The 23,479-nt window shown below is 46.0% G+C and overlaps 1 protein-coding gene across 1 annotated transcript in view; it reads right to left on the bottom strand.

The window, feature by feature from the left end:
- The window catches only part of LOC141106871 (uncharacterized), a 54,578-nt gene that overhangs the window by 15,957 nt on the left and 15,142 nt on the right, over nucleotides 1–23,479 (bottom strand). Inside the window, 5 exon segments of the mRNA XM_073597799.1 lie at nucleotides 5,149–6,825; nucleotides 8,703–8,758; nucleotides 14,361–14,502; nucleotides 16,080–16,154; nucleotides 16,611–16,691. Coding sequence (XP_073453900.1) covers nucleotides 5,149–6,825; nucleotides 8,703–8,758; nucleotides 14,361–14,502; nucleotides 16,080–16,154; nucleotides 16,611–16,691 — 2,031 coding nt within the window.

Raw genomic sequence — 23,479 nt, 5'->3', positions numbered from 1 at the left:
TTAGGATGTATCTGGTCATTTTCCTTTTTGCCTATATGCCTTTCGGGATTAATAAAGTATTCTGTTACCAAGCACAAATGTTTTTTTTTTGTTTCAATGTATTTATTGATTTTATGACACAACATAAGAAATCAGAAGCAAGCATATAGGTCACCCACACAGGGGCTGAAGAATAATCAGGTATTACAGAGAAATCCAAAAGGAATACGAACAGAACAATCGTAGTTACACACCTTTATGCAATTGGGATGATATTGAAGGATAATAAATGCAAAATGGAAAGAAAATGAAACAAAAAGGAAAAAAAGCCCATATGCCACGGCCTACTCGCAGTCATCACAGGGGAGTAGAAATGCTTTCATAAAGGGAAGCAAGTCTATACAATATTAATGGCTGCTGTCAATGAAATAAAACTCTCTTGTTATTTCAGGAACAAACATTAAATAATCGCTCCCACTTAAATTGCTGATCAAGGCCCAAATTAATTTACTTCCATACTCTCCAGCCACTGAGCCATGTTTGGCTGCTGTCTCTGAAAACACGGCAATGACATTTTTGCATTTGTACAGAATACAGCGTGGTACTAAAAATAAGATCACAAGTGACTTCCTATGCCACTCTGCTTTTTTTCTATCCTACCCAAAACACACTGATACAAAAAAAAAAAATAATAATAATAATTCTGCCCCCCCCCCAAAAAAAAAAAAAAAATAAAGATACTGACCCTGACCTTCACACAAACAAAAACCTGGTTACTGACCTAGATCTAGGTATTTTTTAAATTATTATTTCATTTAATTATACACACTTTTTTTCTGTGCAAGGACAGTGAGAGATCGAATGTAGCTCTCCTCCATTTTCAGAAAAAAAAATGCAGTGACTGATCACTAATAGCCAATTTAGAGGCTATCACAGTGATCAGGTGACCCGGAATCTCAAGTTCTGGGTCCTGATCATTAGTACGATGTCTATTAGCCCAGAAAACGGCCATTACTGACAGCTAAAGTTCCACTCCCACTGACTTCAATGGGGTTCGTATTCAGGGATCCAAACTTCAGTAACATTCGCTGAACCTGCGTTGAATCAAACCCAGGTACCTTATGCTCATCCCCATTTATAATTATGGCAAAAGAAAAGAATGAAAAACAAATTGAAATTGATGCACACATTTATAAAGTACACACATTAATTGTAGATATACACTACATTGTCAGGAGTATTGGGATGCCAGCCTTTACACACACATGAACTTTAATGGCATCCCAGTCTTAGTCCGTAGGGTTCAATATTGAGTTGGCCCACCCTTTGCAGCTATAACAGCTTCAACTCTTCTGGGAAGGCTGGGAGGCAGAAATGCACAGGGCAAGGGAGGGGTTGCACAGAATTACAGGTCACATTAAACAGGTTGTAGCAGAGGGCACTTTGGATCACTGAAGCAGGAAGAGAACAAGAAGTACATGGGTGTAGCAAGAAGTGGCTGGTAGGGAAACACAGGTGCTGATGTTCAGGTACTGGCAAGACACAGAGAACACACTGGAAGCACGGAGGAAATAAAGAAGTTCCTTGCAGTGCTGGGGTAGTGCATACGCAAGGAAGTACATAACTCCGTAGGAGTGTACGGGAACACAGAGAGGAGAAACACAGACTGGGAGTGCACAGGTGTTGGTAATGGGAGGCTGGCTGGAACTCACAGGGAAACACATTGGTGCAAAAAAGCAGGTAACTGACTGAAGTGCAGAGGGAGAAGAGGCGGTGAAGGAAGAATGGATGCTGGTAGAAATGCACAGGGTCACTGAAAAAGGATACAGACAGAGGAAGAAGACAATTACAGGAGCAAGGCTCGCGATCCCAGGCTGGAGTACACAGGGAGCACAAGGCTGGAATGACTGATGACATTGGGAACTGCTGAGATCACCGAGACACACAGGAGCTGGATACAGGCTGGATGGACACTAGAGGTCAAGGAGACAGTACTGCGAAACACTAGATAAATCATCTGGGGACACTGGGGGTGTGGCTGCTAGCGTATGAACATGTTAATCTAAAAGTGAGCAACCCGCATGTTAGCCCTTTAAGACAATGGCCCCCTTTGTGATTGGCTGCATTGCTGGAGGAGTAGGAGGCTGGACATAGAGTTCCACCTCCCCCATCAATATAATAATCTCTGGTAGCTCACCCCTACCATCCACACTACATTGTCCAGCAGATCCCATCTCCTCCACCAGCCACACTACATTCTCCGACAGCTCTCCTCCACCATCCACACTACATTCTCCGACAGATCTCCTCTACCACCCACACTACATTCTCCGACAGCTCTCCTCCCACCATCCCCACTACATTCTCCGACAGCTCTCCTCCACCATCCACACTACATTCTCCGACAGCTCTCCTCCGCCATCCACACTACATTCTCCGACAGCTCTCCTCCACCATCCACACCGACAGCTCTCCTCCCACCATCCACACTACATTCTCCGACAGCTCTCCTCCCACCATCCCCACTACATTCTCCGACAGCTCTCCTCCCACCATCCCCACTACATTCTCCGACAGCTCTCCTCCACCATCCACACTACATTCTCCGACAGCTCTCCTCCACCATCCACACTACATTCTCCGACAGCTCTCCTCCACCATCCACACCGACAGCTCTCCTCCCACCATCCACACTACATTCTCCGACAGCTCTCCTCCACCATCCACACTACATTCTCCGACAGCTCTCCTCCACCATCCACACTACATTCTCCGACAGTTCTCCTCCCACCATCCACACTACATTCTCCAACAACTCTCCTCCACCATCCACACTACATTCTCCGACAGATCTCCTCCACCATTAACACTACATTCTCCGAAAGCTCTCCTCCACCATTCACACTACATTCTCCGACAGCTCTCCTCCACTATCCACACCAACAGCTCTCCTCCCACCATCCACACTACATTTTCCGACAGCTCTCCTCCACCATCCACACTACATTCTCCGACAGCTCTCCTCCACCATCCACGCTACATTCTCCGACAGATCTCCTCCACCATCCACACTACATTCTCCGACAGCTCTCCTCCACCATCCATGCTACATTCTCTGACAGCTCTCCTCCATCATCCACACTACATTTTCTGACAGCTCTCCTCCACCATCCACAGTACATTCTCCGACAGATCTCCTCCACCATCCACACTACATTCTCCGACAGCTCTCCTCCACCATCCACACTACATTCTCCAACAGCTCTCCTCCACCATCCACACCGACAGCTCTCCTCCCACCATCCACACTACATTCTCCGACAGCTCTCCTCCACCATCCACACCAACAGCTCTCCTCCCACCATCTACACTACATTTTCCGACAGCTCTCCTCCACCATCCACACTACATTCTCCGACAGCTCTCCTCCACCATCCACGCTACATTCTCCGACAGATCTCCTCCACCATCCACACTACATTCTCCGACAGCTCTCCTCCACCATCCACGCTACATTCTCTGACAGCTCTCCTCCATCATCCACACTACATTTTCTGACAGCTCTCCTCCACCATCCACAGTACATTCTCCGACAGCTCTCCTCCACCATCCACACTACATTCTCCGACAGCTCTCCTCCACCATCCACACCGACAGCTCTCCTCCCACCATCCACACTATATTCTCCGACAGATCTCCTCAACCATCCACACTACATTCTCCGACAGCTCTCATCCACCATTCACACTACATTCTCCGACATTCTCCACCATCCACACTACATTCTCCGACAGCTCTCCTTCCACCATCCACACTACATTCTCCGACATCTCTCCTCCTATCATCCACACTACATTCTCCGACAGCTCTCCTCCACCATCCACACTACATTCTCCGACATCTCTCCTCCTATCATCCACACTACATTCTCCGACAGCTCTCCTCCACCATCCACACTACATTCCCCGATAGCTCTCCTCCCACCATCCACACTACATTCTCTGACAGATCTCCTCCACCATCCACACTACATTCTCCAACAGATCTCCTCTCACCATCCACATTACATTCTCCGACAGCTCTCCTCCACCATCCACACTACATTCTCCGACAGATCTCCTCCACCATCCACACTACATTCTCCGACAGCTATCCTCCATCATCCACACTACATTCTCCGACAGCTATCCTCCATCATCCACACTACATTCTCCGACAGCTCTCCTCCCACTATCCACACTACATTCTCCGACAGATCTCCTCCCATCATCCACACTACATTCTCCGACAGCTCTCCTCTCACCATCCAGATTACATTCTGCGACAGCTCTCCTCCACCATCCACACTATATTCTCCGACAGATCTCCTCCCACCATCCACACTACATTCTCCGACAGCTCTCCTCTCACCATCCAGATTACATTCTGCGACAGATCTCCTCCCATCATCCACACTACATTCTCCGACAGCTCTCCTCTCACCATCCAGATTACATTCTGCGACAGCTCTCCTCCACCATCCACACTATATTCTCCGACAGATCTCCTCCCACCATCCACACTACATTCTCCGACAGCTCTCCTCTCACCATCCAGATTACATTCTGCGACAGATCTCCTCCCATCATCCACACTACATTCTCCGACAGCTCTCCTCTCACCATCCAGATTACATTCTGCGACAGCTCTCCTCCACCATCCACACTACATTCTCTGACAGATCTTCTCCACCATCCACACTACATTCTCCGACAGATCTCCTCCACCATCCACACTACATTCTCCGACAGCTCTCCTCCACCATCCACACTACATTCTCCGACAGCTCTCCTCCACCATCCACACTACATTCTCCGACAGATCTCCTCCACCATCCACACTACATTCTCCGACAGCTCTCCTCCCACCCTCCACACTACATTCTCCGACATATCTCCTCCCACCATCCACACTACATTCTCCGACAGTTCTCTCACCATCCACACTACATTCTCCGACAGCTCTCCTCCACCATCCACACTACATTCTCCGACAGATCTCCTCCACCATCCACACTACATTCTCCGACAGCTCTCCTCCACCATCCACACTACATTCTCCGACAGCTCTCCTCCACCATCCACACTACATTCTCCGACAGCTCTCCTCCCACCATCCAGACTATGTTCAATAAGATTTCCCACACTCTGAATATGAATAGGGACGGTCACCTGTGTGAATTTTCTGATGTCTAATAAGATGATATTTGCTGTGGAAAGATTTCCCGCACTCTGAACATGTATAGGGATGTTCACCTGTGTGATATTTCTGATGCTGCAAAAGTTTTCCTATCTGAGGGAAAGATTTTCCGCACTCTGAACACAAATATGGACGCTCACCTGTGTGAATTCTCTGATGTGTAACAAGGTCTCCTTTAAAAGTGAATGATTTCCTGCACTCTGAACATGAATGAGAACGCTCACTCGTGTGAATTTTGTGATGTTTAGAAAGATCTCCTTTTTCATGGAAAGCTTTCCCACAATCTGAACATGAATAGGGACGCTCACAGGTGTGAATTTTCTGGTGTCTAATAAGATGCTTTTTGCTTTGGTAAGATTTCCCGCACTCTGAACATGTATAGGGACGCTCACCTGTGTGATATTTCTGATGTTGCAAAAATTTTCCTTTCTGAGGGAAAGATTTCCCACACTCTGAACACGAATAGGGAAGCTCAGCCATGTGAAGTTTCTGATGTTGCAAAAGATTACTTTTCCGGGTGAAAGATTTCCCACACTCTGAACATGAATATGGACGCTCACCCGTGTGAATTCTCTGATGTAAAACAAGGTCTCCTTTAAAAGTGAAAAATTTCCCGCACTCTGAACATGAATAAGAACGCTCACCTGTGTGAATTTTTTGATGTTTAGAAAGCTCCCCTTTTTCATAGAAAGCTTTCCCACACTCTGAACATGAATAGGGACGCTCTCCGGTGTGAATTTTCTGGTGTCTAATAAGATGATGTTTGCTGTAGAAAGATTTCCCGCACTCTAAACATGTATAGGGACGCTCACCCGTGTGATATTTCTGATGTTGTAAAAGTTTTCCTTTCTGAGGGAAAGATTTCCCGCACTCTGAACATGTATAGGGAAGCTTCCCCATGTGATATTTCTGATGTCGCAAAAGGTTATTTTTCCGAGTGAAAGATTTCCCGCACTCTGAACATGAAAAGGGGCGCTCACCGGTGTGGACTCTCTGGTGCTGAATAAAATCAATTTTCTTATTGAAAGTTTTCCCGCACTCTGAACATGTATGGAGAAGGTCTTCTGTGTGATATTTCTGATGTTGCAAAAGATTTCCTTTCTGAGTGAAAGATTTCCCGCACTCTGAACATGAATAGGGACACTCACCAGTGTGAATTTTGTGATGTTTAGTAAGATCTCCTTTGTCTTTGAAAGTTTTCCCGCACTCTGAACAGGAATAGGGAAGCTTACCCGTGTGATTTCTCTGATGTCTAACAAGATGACATTTCTTATTGAAAGATTTCCCGCACTCTGAACATGAGAATAGATTGTCACCTCGGTGATCTCCTTCATGGGGTGAGGAAGATTCCTCGGGATTAGAAGGATCTGTTGATCGATCTGCAGTGTGAGATCTTACATGGATATTTACAATCATAGTATGTGATTGATGAGAAGATTCCCCCTGATCAGAGGGATCCATTGATGTCTCCGGACAGGAAGGTCTGTGATGTATATTTTGTGTATTTGGATTTCCTCCTGGAGGATCCTGTGTGATGACATTATCTTCTGACTTACAATCAGCAGATAATAGAAGATGTCTCTCCGAGGAATTCCTGACATCACATCCATCTGTTGGAAAGAAGTTGAAAAAAAATATAATAAATCTCAGTAGATGACAAATAACTGGAGTTTTAGCTCCTCCTCCCCGTCGGTGGAATAAGTGGAAATGCCGATCTCACAGCTGGGCTCCTGTTCTCCCTCCAAAATCAATCAGAAAAGTCTTCACACCGAGTCCATATATGATCTGCAAATTCTATAATAATAAATAGCTATGACTGAGGCTTCATTATCCAAAACGCGTTAGTGGATTGTTACTACATCGGATTGGCTGGATTTTATATTATGAAGAGTTTGCAGATCATATATGGACTCCAGTATGAATACCTTTATAAAAACGTCAGTAATGAAAAATAGTCACGTTGGTGATGGGTTCTGATTTTTTAGGTTTTAATGAAGCTTGGCAGATGCCCTTTGTGTGTGTGTTGATTTTCTATATGTTTTCAAGGGGCCCAGTAGAACCCTGGCTTAGTAGTACCCCGCACTCAGAGGACCCCCAGTTTATTAGTACCCTCGTTCAGCAGATCCCCTTCTCAGTAGTAACCCCCAGCTCTGCTATTCCCCACTAAGTAGTGTAGTGATATAATATAATGGGTAGATAATTAATTAAGTAATCTTCCGCAGCAACCCAATTCTTCCAGAGAGATGCACTTTACTGACTTCCAACACAGAACAAAGTCTTGCAACAGATGATAAAATCCAAGAGAGTAAATATGAGAATGCAATAAATATACTAGCCTTCTTGTTTGGCCACTTCCCCTTGGATCAACAAGTTCTCTTTGATATGTGTAATTAGATTTGGCTCAGACAACTCAACCATTGTCAACTGAAATCTGGCCTGGTCAATCTTGTACTGTATGTGTGTATATATATATATATATATATATATATATATATATATAAAATCCCACATAAATCTACCAACATATTACAACAAGTAGTAACCCCCAACTCTTCTGATCCCCTTACTTACTGAGTTATATGCCATATCAGGTGAATGGACACTGGTAAACAAAATCTTAGACAGGAAGTCCGCCCCTATATAACCCCTCCCGTACAGGAAGTACTTCAATTTTTTTAGCAAGCACTGAATCCTCAAAAGAGGGGAGGGACCTCCGTGTCCCGTGATGTATTGAAAGAAAAGGATTTTACAGGTAAGTATGATGAAAAAATCCTATTTTCTTTATCATACATCATGGGACACAGAGCTAGGCTATTATTCATTATTTACTGGGAGGTCCCAGAGCAATGCACTGAAGACCAGGTTACAGATCTTACAAATCTGATCCACATATACCTGATGGCGACAAGCCCAGGAGGTTCCCACACCCCTGGTAGAATGAGCTCTCACCCTGAAGGGAGGAGCCTTACGTTTCAGACCATAGGCCTGAAACACCAAGTGGCGGACCCAACTGGAAATGGAAGCTCTGGAAACACAAAAAAGGAGTCTGATCCTCGGATCTCTGCAGATCTAGACAAATAAACTCTGACTGCCCACACTGCGTCCAAGGACTCTCTGCCATCGAACGAGGCTGAGAGAAAAAAAGAAGGCAAAACAATGTCCCGATTCAAATGAAAAGCCGAATAGGATGCAACACCACCTTGTCGTGGTGAAGAATTAGTTATGGTTCCCTACATGAAAGGGCCGCCAATTCCAACACCCTTCTAGCCGAGGTGATAGCCATCATAAAGACTAGCTTGCGTGACAGCAAGACTAATGGAATTTCCTTGATAGGCTCAAATGGTTGTTTCTGTAACACAGACAGCACCAAATTTAAGTTCCAAGGACACATAGGAGACCTAATGGGGGGAAGCAAATGAGTTGTCCCCTGCATAAAGGTTCGGACTAGAGAATGGGAGGCTAAAGGCCTTTGGAAGAATACCGACTGGGCCGAAATCTAACCTCTGATTGTACTCAAAGCTGATCTGATTTCCATTGCCGACTGTACAATAGAGAGAATTCTCCCAATCACGTATTTACGAGGATGCCATTCTGGCTTCACACCAAAGCAATATAAGTCTTCCAGACCTTATAATAGATCTTCCTAGTGACAGCTTTCCTAGCATTCACTAGGGTAGACACCACAGGTCCCGAGATGCCACGATCCTTCAGCACCCTGGCTTCAATAGCCATGCCGTCAAATTTGGAGACTAAATTGGGGTGGAATATAGGACCTTGAGACATAGTTACATAGTAGGTGAGGTTGAAAAAAGACCCAAGTCCACAAAGTCCAACCTATGTGTGTGATTTTATGTAAGCGTTACATTGTATACCCCTGTATGTTGTGGCTGTTCAGGTGCTTATCAAATAGTTTTTTGAAATTATCGATGCTCCCTGCTGAGACCACTGCCTGTGGATAAGAATTCCACAAATGCTTACCGCTCTTACAGTAAAGAACCCTCTACGCAGTTTAAGGTTAAACAGCTTTTCTCCTAATTTTATTGAATAGCCACGTATTAGTATTTGTACAATGAAATCACATCTCCTCTCATGCGTCTCTTCTCCAGAGAGGATAAGTTCAGTGACTGTAACCTTTCCTCATAACTAATGTCCTCCAGTCCCTTTATTAGTTTTGTTGCCCTTCTCTGGAACGTAGATCGGGGTATCACGGAAGCGTCCATGGCCCGTCTATTGCCAATCTCACACTCTCTGGGAACCAGGGCCTTCTGGGCCAGGCTGGTGCCACCAGAATGACTGGAACCCCCTGTCCCTGAATCCTGAGCAACAAATGTGGAAGAAGAGGGATCGGGGAAAGCATAAACCAGGGAGTACTGGCTCCATGGAACTACCAGAGCATCTGCTCCAATTGCCAGGGGATCCCTTGTTCGGGACACAAACTGATGTAGCTTGTTGTTGAACCTGGATGTCAATAGATCAACATCTGGCAATCCCCAATGCTGGCAAATTTCCTGGAACACCTTCGGGTGTAGGGACCATTCCCCCCGGGCAGATCTGCTGGCGGCTGAGATAATCTGCCCTCTAGTTCTCTACCCCCAGGGTATGGACCGCTGATAGAACCGGCACATGTCCCTCTGCCCAGGCTAATATGTGGTTCACCTTTTTCTGAGCTGAACGACTCCAGGTACCGCCCTGGTGGTTTATACAGGCCACCACAGTGGAATTGTCGGACTGAACCCTGATTGGGCAGTCCTGCAGCTCCACCATCCAGAACCGTAGGGCCAGATGTCCTAACCACAACTCCAGGATGTTGATGGGCAGGCTCTACTCTGCTGTTGACCATCTCCCCTGAGCTATGAACCTCTCTAGGGTCACTCCCCAGCTCGAGAGACTGGCGTCTGTAGTCAGTACTCTCCAAGACACCGAGAGAAAGGATCTTCCCTTTCACAGGTTCTGACCCTGCAACCACCAGCTTAGGCTTAAGCACGCCCAACGAGATAAGGACATGGGATAATCCAGGGCTTGCACTCTCTTGTTCCAAGCCGACAAAATGTCTTCTTGTATAGGCCTGGAATGGAATTGGGTGTAGGGCACTGCCTCAAAGGAGGATGCCATGCTTCCCAGAAGACTCATACAGAGCCGGACCGAGAGTTGCCTAGTGCCCCTTATCTGACGCACCTGATCCTTCGGGGCGAAGATCCTTAAGGGTGGCAAAAAATACCCTTGCCTGGACCGTATCTAAGATCAGACCTAAATACTTCAGACTCTGAGCTGGACTCAAAGCAGACTTTTTGGTGTTTATGACCCAGCCCAGGCTTTCTAAATACCGTACTATGTAGGCCACGCTCTGTTCTAGAGCCTGTAGTGAGTGATCTCTGAGGAGGAGATCGTCCAAGTATCCGCGCACCAAGATTCCCTGGGCCCTTAAAAGACCCAGTACTGGTGCTAGGACCTTTATAAACACCCGGGGTGCTGTGGCAAGCCCGAAGAGCAGGGACACAAACTGGAAATTACGTTCCTCTCCTGCAAATCGCAGGAACCTCTGATGAGGTTGAAAGATAGGTACGTGTAAATACGCTTCCTTGATATCGATGGAGGCTAAGAGGTCTCCCATCTGGTGCGAGGCTACTACCGAATGGACAGACTCCATCCGAAAGGACTGGATTAATAGATGCTGGCTCAGGGATCTTAGATCTAAAATGGGCCTTGTATCCCTGTTTGGCTTTTGAACCATGAACAGGTTCGAATAAAACCCTGAGCTCCTTTTGGATACAGGAATTTGTTTAATCACTTCCTGATGCACTAAATGATCTAGTTCCAGAAACAATAAGTCTATTTTTAGAGGATCTGAAGGAACGCTGGATCTTAGAAACCTCTGAGGCGTAAACCCCGCAATTCCAGCTTGTAACCGTGGGATACGGTTGAGGTCACCCACTCTTCCTGAACCACTGTTCTCCAAGTGTCCACAAAGTGGGGGCGTCCCCTCAAAAGGAGGGCTTGGTGCCAGGTTTAGAAGAGTTTTGAGCCCAGGGTTTCTTTTGGCCCTGGCCCTGCGGCTTGCCCCTGGCTCTAGCACCCTGTTGGTGGTAGAAATGCCTTGGTGCTGAGACACTTAAGGAAACGGTCCCTGAGGTTTTAAACGAGGGACTCCTGGTTCTTCTCCTCACAGGAATTAGAGAGCTCCTCCCTCTGGAAATCCTTTGGATATATTCATCACCAAAGAAAAACATTCCCCATGGAAGGGCAACCCTGCCATTAACTTCTTACAAGGAAGTTCAGCTGACCAGTTCTTAAGCCATAGAAGTCTGTACATGTGTACAGACAGTAGAGCCACACGAGAAACTTGCTGTATCCTTTAAGGCATCTACAGCAAAACACAGTGCTCGAGGTATATCTGCCCTGCTTTCAGCAGGATCCTCCTCTTGGCTAGGCCGGTCAGGCCATCTGACCTGATCCTTTAAGGACTGGCAGACTCCAATTGCTGCGACAGCTGGCTGAATAGCTGAACTGGCCAAAGAAAAAAGGAAGGCTTTAAAGCGGAGTTCAGCCCAATTTTTTTTTTAAGTCAGCAGCTACAAATACTGCAGCTGCTGACTTTTAAAATAAGGACACTCACCTGTCCAGGGCGCCCGCGATGTCGGTACCCGAAGCCAACCTGTCCCTCGGCTCTCGGGTGGAGTTCACAGGTAATCTTCAGGTAAGGGAATCAGGAAATGAAGCCTTGCGGCTTCACTTCCTGGTTCCCTACTGCGCATGCGCGACTCACGCTGTGCGATCCCACTGGTCCCTGCTGTCTTCTGGGACCTGTGTGTCTCCCAGAAGACAGCGGGGGAGACGGAGAAATCGCCGGAAGTGGAGTAGATACCCGCGTGTGGCTCGGATATCTATGCCCGGAAGACGAAGTGGGAGCAAAATACCTGTATTAGACAGGTATCTGCTCCCCCGAAAGGTGCCAAATGTGACACCGGGGGGGGGTTTCCCCAAAAGCGGAAGTTCGATTTTTGGGTGGAACTCCGCTTTAATAGTGACTCCAGTTTCTTTTCAACAGGGTCCTTCAAGCCCTGTGCGTTATCCACTGGACAAGTTAAGTTCTTGTTTAAAGGAAGAAACTGCTGCATCTATGGCTGGCATGCTCCATTTCTTAACAAACTTTTCCTCCTGTAAATGGGAAAACCTCTTAGGCAGAACAAAAATCCTGTCAGGATGTTCCCAATCAGCATACACCATCTGTTCCAACAATGGGTGCAGGGGGAAGCCTGTGAGGCCTGAGGAGGCCTCAGGGACCCCAAAGAGGACCAGAGGGGCTCATAAACCTCTGTGGGAGGTAACTTAAAGGCAGAACAAACCATCTCGGTAAGAGTCTGGATCAAAAGGCTCTGTGACTGAGAGGCGGACACCCACTGGACATCTTCTGGCCCAGATTGCTCAGAAGCAGACTCATCTGCCAGGCCCTCCACAGAATCCTTGGCATTTAGCTCTTCCCCATCATCACCCCCTTCCTGCTCCAAGTTAGGAGGTTTAGGGGAGGGGGATCTATCATGCTTCTTGTCACCCTGCAAGATGGAGGCAAACATGCCAGCAATTCTGTCCTCTAACCCAGCAAGAGCTGAGGACAGATCTTCTCTGGTGATAAAGGCTGAAGCAGCAGCGTTGACAGTAGGCACAATACCAGACAGGAGCAGCGGCTCAGATTGCCCGGAAGTCTCTGGTCTTTCAGGGGATACAACACTAGGGTTTTGACTAGGCTCCTCAGGAGCTACTGAAGACACAAATGTGCCCTTCTCTGTAGTGTTAGCCCCGCTCCTCTTTTTTGAAGAGATTGCATCTTATCACATTCCAGTGACACATGTCCTGGCATGAACTACAGAGACATTTTGAGGGGAATAGCACTGTGGATTGATTGTCCTCCACCAGCTCTTCACAACACACTGTACACTGTACACTTCACCATATTCAACCCGAAGGCAAAGAGGGGAACCACCGCACCTATTTTGCGAGGCCTCGCACATGGTCATTCCAGGTAGGTTTCCTAGGAGGGTTCTGCTCTACAGTGGGCCCTAACTTAGGGACCTAGCCACTCAGTAGTGAAGAAATGTCATCAGCACACCAAGGATTCCTTGAAAGGGTCCAAAGATTTTTTTTTTTGTGGTCACATGATAAACATAAAACAATGTTTCAGAGCCACGCAGGGCCCCTTCGTCAGGCAAGTGACTTCACTTGCCTGATGGTCAATTGCCTGACAGACAGGCATGTACTGGCCATCGGGACTACCGGGAGTTTCCCGGTGGGCCGATGGCTCAGTGGGCTGGTTTCAGTGACAGCCAGTGGCATCGCTAGGGGGGGACTTTTGGGGCTATAGCCCAGAATCTGGGGCCCAGAGTCAGACCAGGAGTCCCAAACCACAGGGTCCCGGACCACTACCGGGCCATGGGCTCTCTGCAGCCGAGCGGCAGGCAGCACGGGAGAGCTGGAGAGCGGGCAGGCACCTCTCAGTGCCTGCCCTCTCTCTGGTGACCCTGATGTAAGGGGGGGCTCTCTGGGGAACCTGATGTAAGGGAGATGCTCTCTGGGGACCCGGATGTAAGGGGGAGGCTCTCTGGGGACCCGGATGTAAGGAGGGGCTCTCTGGGGACCCTGATGTAAGACAGAGCCTCTCTGGGGACTCTGATGTAAGAGGGGCTATACTTACTTGTGTGTAAGGGGAAGGCTATATGGGGACCCTGATGTAAGGGGGGGGCTCTTTGGGGACCCTGATGTAAGTGGGGGGCTGTATGGGAACACTGATGTAAGGGGGGCTTTTTTTGCGCAATTTTGTACAGTTTATATACTGTTTTTGTGCTTGCAAAATTAAAGTGGGCCAGTCTGGATGAAGTCCAGGGCCAAACTTTTGTCCCAGACCAGCCCTGCTGACAGAGGGACCCTGCGTGGCTCAGGTATTAGTATCGATAACGGTTATTAACATTTTTTGCTTACTACAATCCTTCTACACCACTAGTGTTCACCTAGTGCCAAGGTACCCCTACTTACAAAACCTTCACCACTGGTCACCACCATTAATTAGCTAACATTTTTCCTTAAACTACAATCCTTATACTCAGAAGTAAAATGAGACTGTGACCCATTTCTTCCATAGTGCCTATACTTACTTGTGTTGATAAGTAGAGACATTTCTTCCTGTTCACTTTTCATTATCATCCCAACCTCCTCCGTGGACGGCTGATCACCCCCCACATACGTCTCTACTTCTTCTTCTTTAACCTCAGCTTTTATATTAATCCGTTCTTCACCCTACACCAAAAATAATAGAAAACATCTATTAAAGCCAACTAAAGTAAGAGAAACAAATAACAACAGCTCTGCATTCCCTACTACATTATTACAAGCCGATCAGTGGGTCCCAGCCAATGATTTATGGCCGCCACCCACTGATCGGCTAAGCGAATAACAGAGGAGAGCCCTGTCTAGGTAAACACAGAGCTCTCTTCTGTCAGCGATGATGCGCCGTTTTTTTTTCTACCTGTAAAAACCGACACATAGCTTAGTGAAAATATTACACATAGGTTAGGCACGCATTTAACCCTTTGATTGCCCTAGATGTTTAACCCCTTCCCAGCCATTGTCATTAGTACAGTGACAGTGCACATTTTTAGGAACTGATCAATGTATTAGTTTTACTGGTGATGTCAGTGGCAGTTAGTCCACCCCCCCCTCCCCTCAGCGTTAGTTAGTGTCAGATTGCCCACCGCACTTTCACAGTCCCATTATAAGTCCCTGATCACTGCCAATAGTAGTATAAGAAAAAATTCCAGTATATATCCCATAGCTTGTAGACGCTATAACGTTCACACAAACCAATCAACATACACTTATTGGGATTTTTTTACCAAAGACATGTAGCAGAATATATTGTGGTCTAAATTTATGATCAAATTTGATTTTTTTTTTTTTTTTTATTGTATATGTTTTATAGAAGAAAGTAAAAAAATATTTTTTTTTTCCAAAATTTTTGGTCTCTTTTCGTTTATAGCGCAAAAAATAAAAAAAACCCAGTGGTGATCAAATACCACCAAAAGAAAGCTCTATTTGTGTGAAAAAAATGATATAAATTGGATTTGGGTACAGTGCTGCATGACCGCACAATTATCAGTTAAATTCTTGCAGTGCCGAATAGCAAAAAATTACCTGGTTACGAAGGGGGTAAAATCTTTTATGGCACTTAAGTGGTTAATGTATACAGTGCAAGTACCTGAATGTGGCTTGTTATCAGGGTCTTGCAGTATCTGTACATAAGGGCTCAGACTGGAAGAGGGAGAAGCAGAACAATGAGTTAATCAGCAAAATGTGCTGCAGTTCTAACAAGGGCATGCTGATAACGGGAGAGAGCAGAATGACAGAATGATGAGCTCATCAGTCTGTGGCTTCTCCTTTCACTGTCCAGTCACAGGCTGGGGGAAGGACAGGACTGGCAGGTATTACTAACCTGAAGCAGAGACAAATCAGGTCTACTGCCCATTTTCTGTAAGCCAAGGAGGCCCGGGACCCATTCCCTAGTGGCACATCATCACATCGGCCTTGATTTACAGGACCAAAGAACAGCACCATGTCATTCAGTATGCACCCCCCTGTTGGAAGAACACAAGGAGGAAGAGGACCCACAATGACCTGTGACTGGACTTAACAGCCACAGAAAAAAAAAAAGAACATATATTGATTAAAAAGAAAGAAATATACAATAAAAATGTAGGGTGCTCAAAGGATCTAGAAACCAAAGATGTAGAAGTAAGCATTAAAACAAGAGACTACATAGAAATGTCTTCTCATAGCTTAGAATACTTATTTAGGTCTACATGCCCAGTCCTACCTACCTGATGATGGTGAAGGATGGTGCGATCTTCCTGTATGGAATCCCAGGAACATAGAGGAGGAGGACATCTCTCACCCTAAACCCCAAAGATGATAAAAAAATATATATGAAACGACGCAAGAGATTACATAGAAAAATATCATCTCATAGCTTAGGATACTTTTGAGTTCTAATTGCTCAGTCTCACCTACCTGATGATGGTGAGGGATGGTGTGATCTTCCTGTGTGTAATCCCGGGAATACAGAGGACTTCCCTCCTCCATAGACTGCTGAGCTCCACTTATCGACATCTCGACTTCTTCCTTTTTAATCTCAGCTTTGATGTCTTTCAGTTCCTCATCCTAAACCCCATAGAATATATGTGTAAAATGGAGCAATAAATTACGGTACATAGAAGAATGTCCTCTCATAGCTTAGAATTCTATTCTAATTGCTCAGTCCCACCTACCTGATGATGGTGAGGGATGGTGTGATCCTCCTGTATGGAATCCCAGGAATACAGAGGACAGGGACATCTCTCTGGTGGGTCAACCTCCTCCATAGACTGCTGATCCCCAAACATCTCTTCTTTTTCTACTTTAACCTCAACTTTGATGTCTTTCAGTTCTTCACCCTAAAGGGAAGGTATGATAAAAATGTATTTATAAAAAGAAACAAGAGATGACACAGAGGAATGTTATTTCAAGGTGTAGCTTTCTATTTGAGTTCTAGTCCCTCAGTCCCACCTACCTGATGATGGTGAGGGATGGTGTGACCTTCCTGTGTGGAATCCTGGGAATACAGAGGACGGGGACATCTCTCGGTTGGGTTCCCATTACTGGATCCATCTGTAGGAAACACACACACTGACTGAATACATTGTTTCTATGTGTTTATCAGATGATGGGGGATCTAGGTGGACCCTCCGTACTGCTCTCTCCTTTACAATAAAGTCTCCTCTTACCCGGTGATGTGAGGGGCGGCTGATTGTCCATCATGATGTCCTTGTAGAGATCCTTGTGTCCTAAATACTCCCACTCCTCCATGGAGAAATAGACAGTGACATCCTGACACCTTATAGGAACCTGACACACACAATGATACAGTCACCATCCAGACACATCCCTTGTCTGTTACTGGATAATGTCCCAGAATTCCCAACACCGCTCACCTCTCCTGTCAGCAGATCAATGATCTTGTTGGTGACTCCTTGCAATTGTTTCTCTTGGGTTTCAGGGAGGTGAAGACAATGTGATGGTTAAGTGGTCACCAGACTTCACCAAAATAAAGCTCTGCATTGAAAGAGCAACAGTAAGGTCATGTGACCTCCCAGAATCCTCCTCACCTCTCCGGTCAGGTCTGTGTTTTATTAATAGAGATAAGAGTGATGTCATGTGACCTCCCAGAATCCTCCTCACCACTCCAGTCAGGTCTGTGTTTTAATAATAGAGATAAGAGTGATGTCATGTGACCTCCCAGAATCCTCCTCACCTCTCCGGTCAGGTCTGTGTTTTAATAATAGAGATAAGAGCGATGTTACTTGACCTCCCAGAATCCTCCTCACCTCCCTGGTGAGCAGGTAGATGATTTTCAGGGTGAGGTTTAAGATTTACCCCCATGTCCAGGCCATTTTTTGCAATACGGCACTGCGTTAATTTAACTGACAATTGCACAGTCGTGCGAAGCTGTACCCAAATAAAATTTATGTCATTTTTTTCCCAGAAAAAGAGCTTTTTTTTTTTTTTTGGTGGTATTTGATCGCCTCTGCAGTTTTTATTTTTTGCGCTATAAAACAAAAAAAGGCCAACAATTTTGAAAAAATAAAAAAACACAATATATATAATATATATACTTTCTGCTATAAAACACATCCACTAAAAAAATGTAATAAATCTAATTTCTTGATCAGTTTTTTTGTTTACCAAAAATATGTAGCAGAATACTTATTGGCCTAAATTGAGGAAGAAATTCGTTTTTTTACATTTTTGGGCGGGATATTTCTTATAGCAAAAAGTAGGGATGAGCTTCGAGTTCGAGTCGAACTCATGTTCGACTCGAACATTGGCTGTTCGCAAGTTCGCCGAACAGTGAACAATTTGGGGTGTTCGCGGCAAATTCGAATGCCGCGGAACACCCTTTAAAAGTCTATGGGAGAAATCAAAAGTGCTAATTTTAAAGGCTAATATGCAAGTTATTGTCATAAAAAGTGTTTGGGGACCTGGGTCCTGCCCCAGGGGACATGGATCAATGCAAAAAAAAGTTTTAAAAACGGCCGTTTTTTCAGGAGCAGTGATTTTAATAATGCTTAAAGTCAATCAATAAAAGTGTAATATCCCTTTAAATTTCGTACCTGGGGGGTGTCTATAGTGTGTCTGTAAAGGGGCGCATGTTTCCTGTGTTTAGAACAGTCTGACAGCAAAATGACATTTTGAAGGAAAAAACTCATTTAAAACTACCCGCGGCTATTGCATTGCCGACAATACACATAGAAGTTCATTGATAAAAACGGCATGGGAATTCCCCAAAGGGGAACCCCGAACCAAAATTAAAAAAAAAAAATGACGTGGGAGTCCCCCTAAATTCCATACCAGGCCCTTCAGGTCTGGTATGGATATTAAGGGGAACCCCGGCCAAAATAAAAAAAAAAAAATGACGTGGGGTTCCCCCTAAATTCCATACCAGACCCTTCAGGTCTGGTATGGATTTTAAGGGGAACCCCGCGCCAAAAAAAAAAAAAAAAAAACGGCGTGGGGTCCCCCCAAAAATCCATACCAGACCCTTATCCGAGCACGCAACCTGGCAGGCCGCAGGAAAAGAGGGGGGGACGAGAGTGCGGCCCCCCCTCCCTCCTGAACCGTACCAGGCCACATGCCCTCAACATTGGGAGGGTGCTTTGGGGTAGCCCCCCAAAACACCTTGTCCCCATGTTGATGAGGACAAGGGCCTCATCCCCACAACCCTGGCCGGTGGTTGTGGGGGTCTGCGGGCGGGGGGCTTATCGGAATCTGGAAGCCCCCTTTAACAAGGTGACCCCCAGATCCCGGCCCCCCCCCTGTGTGAAATGGTAAGGGGGTACATAAGTACCCCTACCATTTCACGAAAAAAGTGTCAAAAATGTTAAAAATGACAAGAGACAGTTTTTGACAATTCCTTTATTTAAATGCTTCTTCTTTCTTCTATCTTCCTTCATCTTCTGGTTCTTCTGGTTCTTCTGGCTCTTCTGGTTCTTCCTCCGGCGTTCTCGTCCAGCATCTCCTCCGCGGCGTCTTCTATCTTCTTCTCCTCGGGCCGCTCCGCACCCATGGCATGGGGGGGAGGCTCCCGCTCTTCTCTTCTTCTTTTCTTCTCTTCTGTTCTTCTTCATTTTCTTCTCCGGGCCGCTCCGCAATCCATGCTGGCATGGAGGGAGGCTCCCGCTGTGTGACGGCGCTCCTCGTCTGACAGTTCTTAAATAACGGGGGGCGGGGCCACCCGGTGACCCCGCCCCCCTCTGACGCACGGTGACTTGACAGGACTTCCCTGTGGCATTCCCTGTGACGTCACAGGGAAGTCCCGTCAAGTCACCGTGCGTCAGAGGGGGGCGGGGTTCACCGGGTGGCCCCGCCCACCCGGTTATTTAAGAACTGTCAGACGAGGAGCGCCGTCACACAGCGGGAGCCTCCCTCCATGCCAGCATGGATTGCGGAGCGGCCCGGAGAAGAAAATGAAGAAGAACAGAAGAGAAGAAAAGAAGAAGAGAAGAGCGGGAGCCTCCCCCCTATGCCATGGGTGCGGAGCGGCCCGAGGAGAAGAAGATAGAAGACGCCGCGGAGGAGATGCTGGACGAGAACGCCGGAGGAAGAACCAGAAGAGCCAGAAGAACCAGAAGATGAAGGAAGATAGAAGAAAGAAGAAGCATTTAAATAAAGGAATTGTCAAAAACTGTCTCTTGTCATTTTTAACATTTTTGACACTTTTTTCGTGAAATGGTAGGGGTACTTATGTACCCCCTTACCATTTCACACAGGGGGGGCCGGGATCTGGGGGTCACCTTGTTAAAGGGGGCTTCCAGATTCCGATAAGCCCCCCGCCCGCAGACCCCCACAACCACCGGCCAGGGTTGTGGGGATGAGGCCCTTGTCCTCATCAACATGGGGACAAGGTGTTTTGGGGGGCTACCCCAAAGCACCCTCCCAATGTTGAGGGCATGTGGCCTGGTACGGTTCAGGAGGGAGGGGGGGCCGCACTCTCGTCCCCCCCTCTTTTCCTGCGGCCTGCCAGGTTGCGTGCTCGGATAAGGGTCTGGTATGGATTTTTGGGGGGACCCCACGCCGTTTTTTTTTAAATTTTGGCCGGGGTTCCCCTTAATATACATACCAGACCTGAAGGGCCTGGTATGGAATTTAGGAGGACTCCCACGTCATATTTTTTTTTTAATTTTGGTTCGGGGTTCCCCTTTGGGGAATTCCCATGCCGTTTTTATCAATGAACTTCTATGTGTATTGTCGGCAATGCAATAGCCGCGGGTAGTTTTAAATGAGTTTTTTCCTTCAAAATGTCATTTTGCTGTCAGACTGTTCTAAACACAGGAAACATGCGCCCCTTTACAGGCATACTATAGACACCCCCCAGGTACGAAATTTAAAGGGATATTACACTTTTATTGTTTGACTTTAAGCATTATTAAAATCACTGCTCCTGAAAAAACGGCCGTTTTTAAAACTTTTTTTTGCATTGATCCATGTCCCCTGGGGCAGGACCCAGGTCCCCAAACACTTTTTATGACAATAACTTGCATATAAGCCTTTAAAATTAGCACTTTTGATTATTCATGTTCGTGTCCCATAGACTTTAACGGTGTTCGCATGTTCGAACGAACTTTTTTCCTGTTCGCATGTTCTGGTGCGAACCGAACAGGGGGGTGTTCGGCTCATCCCTAGCAAAAAGTAAAAAATTGTTGTTGTTTTTTTCAAAATTGTTGCTTTTTTTTGTTTATAGCGCAAAAAATAAAAACCGCATTGGTGATCAAATACCACCAAAAGAAAGCTCTATTTGTGGGGAAAAAAAGACATCGATTTTATTTGGGTACAGCGTCGCACGACCGCGCAATTGTCAGTTAAAGTGACGCAGTGCCGTATCGCAAAAAATGGCCTGGTGATTAAGAGGGCAAATTCTTCCGGTCCTTAAAGCGGGATTCCGGCCAGCTACATTTTTTTTTTAAAGTCAGCAGCTACAAACACTGTAACTGCTGACTTTAAATAAGTAGACTTACCTGTCCTGGGTGCCCGCGATGTCGGCTGCCCGAGGCCGACCCGTCCCTCGGCTCTCGCGTCCCAGCACCGCCATTTTAAGTAAGGGAAACAGGCAGTGGAGCCTTGCGGCGTTGCAGTAGTTTCCTACTGCGCACGCGCGAGCGGCAGAGCGCTTTGTGAATGGGACGCGATGTGTTGTGGGAACACACACAGTTCCCATAACACACCGCGCCCCATTCCCCAGAAGACAACGCGGGGAGGAGAAGACTGAAGATCACCGCGGTGTAGGAAGAGGCAGATTAGGAAGACTAAAGAAGAAAGAAAAAATAAAACTGCGCTAAGAAATAAGTGATGAGAATTTAACGTGAGCTTATGACCGTGAAAGCAGCCATTCAAAATATATGACATGCATATACCGAATCAAACAGAAAAAAACCTGAATCGCGCTAGTGCCACATTTACATCTGAACCGATCTGGCCCTTATGACGATCTGGGGTACAGCCGGAGTTCAGCACGGGAGATACACTTACTAATACAGCTGACATGTCTTCTATGATCCTCTGTAATGGGGGATCATCTATGTCTGGTAAGGAGTAACCCCTTCTACACTGGTGGTGGATCACAATCTTTTCGCTACACAACAATTGAAGATTCTCCTTTGTGTGGACTTTTACATTGTTCCTGTTGTTTTGCACGGGTGGATTATTTACAATTATATTGAGGGACTTTTTTATTATTTGTCTTTTCAATATGTATTTAATTTGGTATTAGATTACACCAATAGCGATCATAGAGATTTTTATTAATATAGCCTATACACTCATATGTATATAATTTGGTTTAGATTACACCATTAGTGATCTTAGAGATCCTTATTTATATAGTTTATACACTTATTGCACTTTACGTACCCCAACAATCTAATGTTGGGTATATCAGATTTTCATCTTATTAATATTTTTAATAATTTGCAGGGTTATTTACTAGCGCAATTCAGGTGTTTTTCTATTAGATTAGGAAGACTGCCTAGCAACAGCCATTTCACATACCGTATTTAACGGCGTATAACACGCACCCCAAATTTAGGAGGGAATTTTAAGGAAAAAAACTTTTAGGGGGGAAGTTTAAGTTAAAAAACTTACATTAAAATGCCCATCAATGCAGCGTTATCGTGTCCATCTGCAGCCTTGTTAGTGTCATTGCAGCCTTTTCAGTGTCAGTGCAGCCTTGCCCCAGTGACCATTGCAGCCTTGTCAGTGCAGCTTTGCCCCAGTGCAGCCTTGTCAGTGCAGCCTTGCCCCAGTGGTCAGTGCAGCCTTGCCCCCAGTGTCCATGCTTGGACAGATCGCCGCCGACATACACATAGCATGTAGTTTTAAATATGGCGCCGCGGAGTTCGGAGGGACTCGGCGGAGCTGAACGAGCGCCGCCGAGATACACATAGTCGAGTGTACTCTGCTCTTTCCTGCGCCGCTCACAGTCCGACGTGGGCGTGACTGTGAGCGGCGCCGGAAAGAGCCGAGAACACTCGACTATGTGTATCTCGGCTCCGCCCAGTCACTGTGATTTCGGCGGCGCTCGTTCAGCTCCACCGAGTCCCTCCGAACTCCGCGGCGCCATATTTAAAACTACATGCTATGTGAATGTCGGCGGGGATCGGCGTATAACACGCACCCATGATTTTCCCCTGATTTTAAGGGGAAAAAAGTGCGTGTTATACGCCGATAAATACGGTAAGTAAAATTTTTTTTTTTTCCCCTCCATTTTTTTGTGCAATTTTTTTTTTCAGGGTGGACCTCCACTTTAAGTGGTTAAGAGGTCCTGTCATGCTTTTTTTCTATTAGAAGGGATGTTTACATTTCTTGTAATAGGAATAAAAGTGACCCAAATCTATTTCTTTAAAATGGACAGTGTAAAAAAAAAAAAAGTAAAATAAATAGGAAAAAAATAAAAATAAATAAAATGTAAAGCGCCCATCCTGCTGACCTCGCGCGCAGAAGTGAACGCAAACGTAAGTCACTACCACATATGAAAACGGTGTTCAAACCACACGGAGAGCAATAATTCTAGCAAAAGATCTCCTCTGTAACTCAAAACTGGTAACCTGTAGAAATTTTTAAACATCACCAATGGAGATTTTTAAGTGCCAAAGTAAACTTTGGCACTTAAAAATCTCCATTGGCGACGTTT

This window comes from Aquarana catesbeiana, linkage group LG08 (genome assembly GCF_042186555.1).
Source record: "Aquarana catesbeiana isolate 2022-GZ linkage group LG08, ASM4218655v1, whole genome shotgun sequence".
NCBI classification, from domain to species: domain Eukaryota; kingdom Metazoa; phylum Chordata; class Amphibia; order Anura; family Ranidae; genus Aquarana; species Aquarana catesbeiana.
This window is presented reverse-complemented; position numbering and strand designations above follow the sequence as displayed.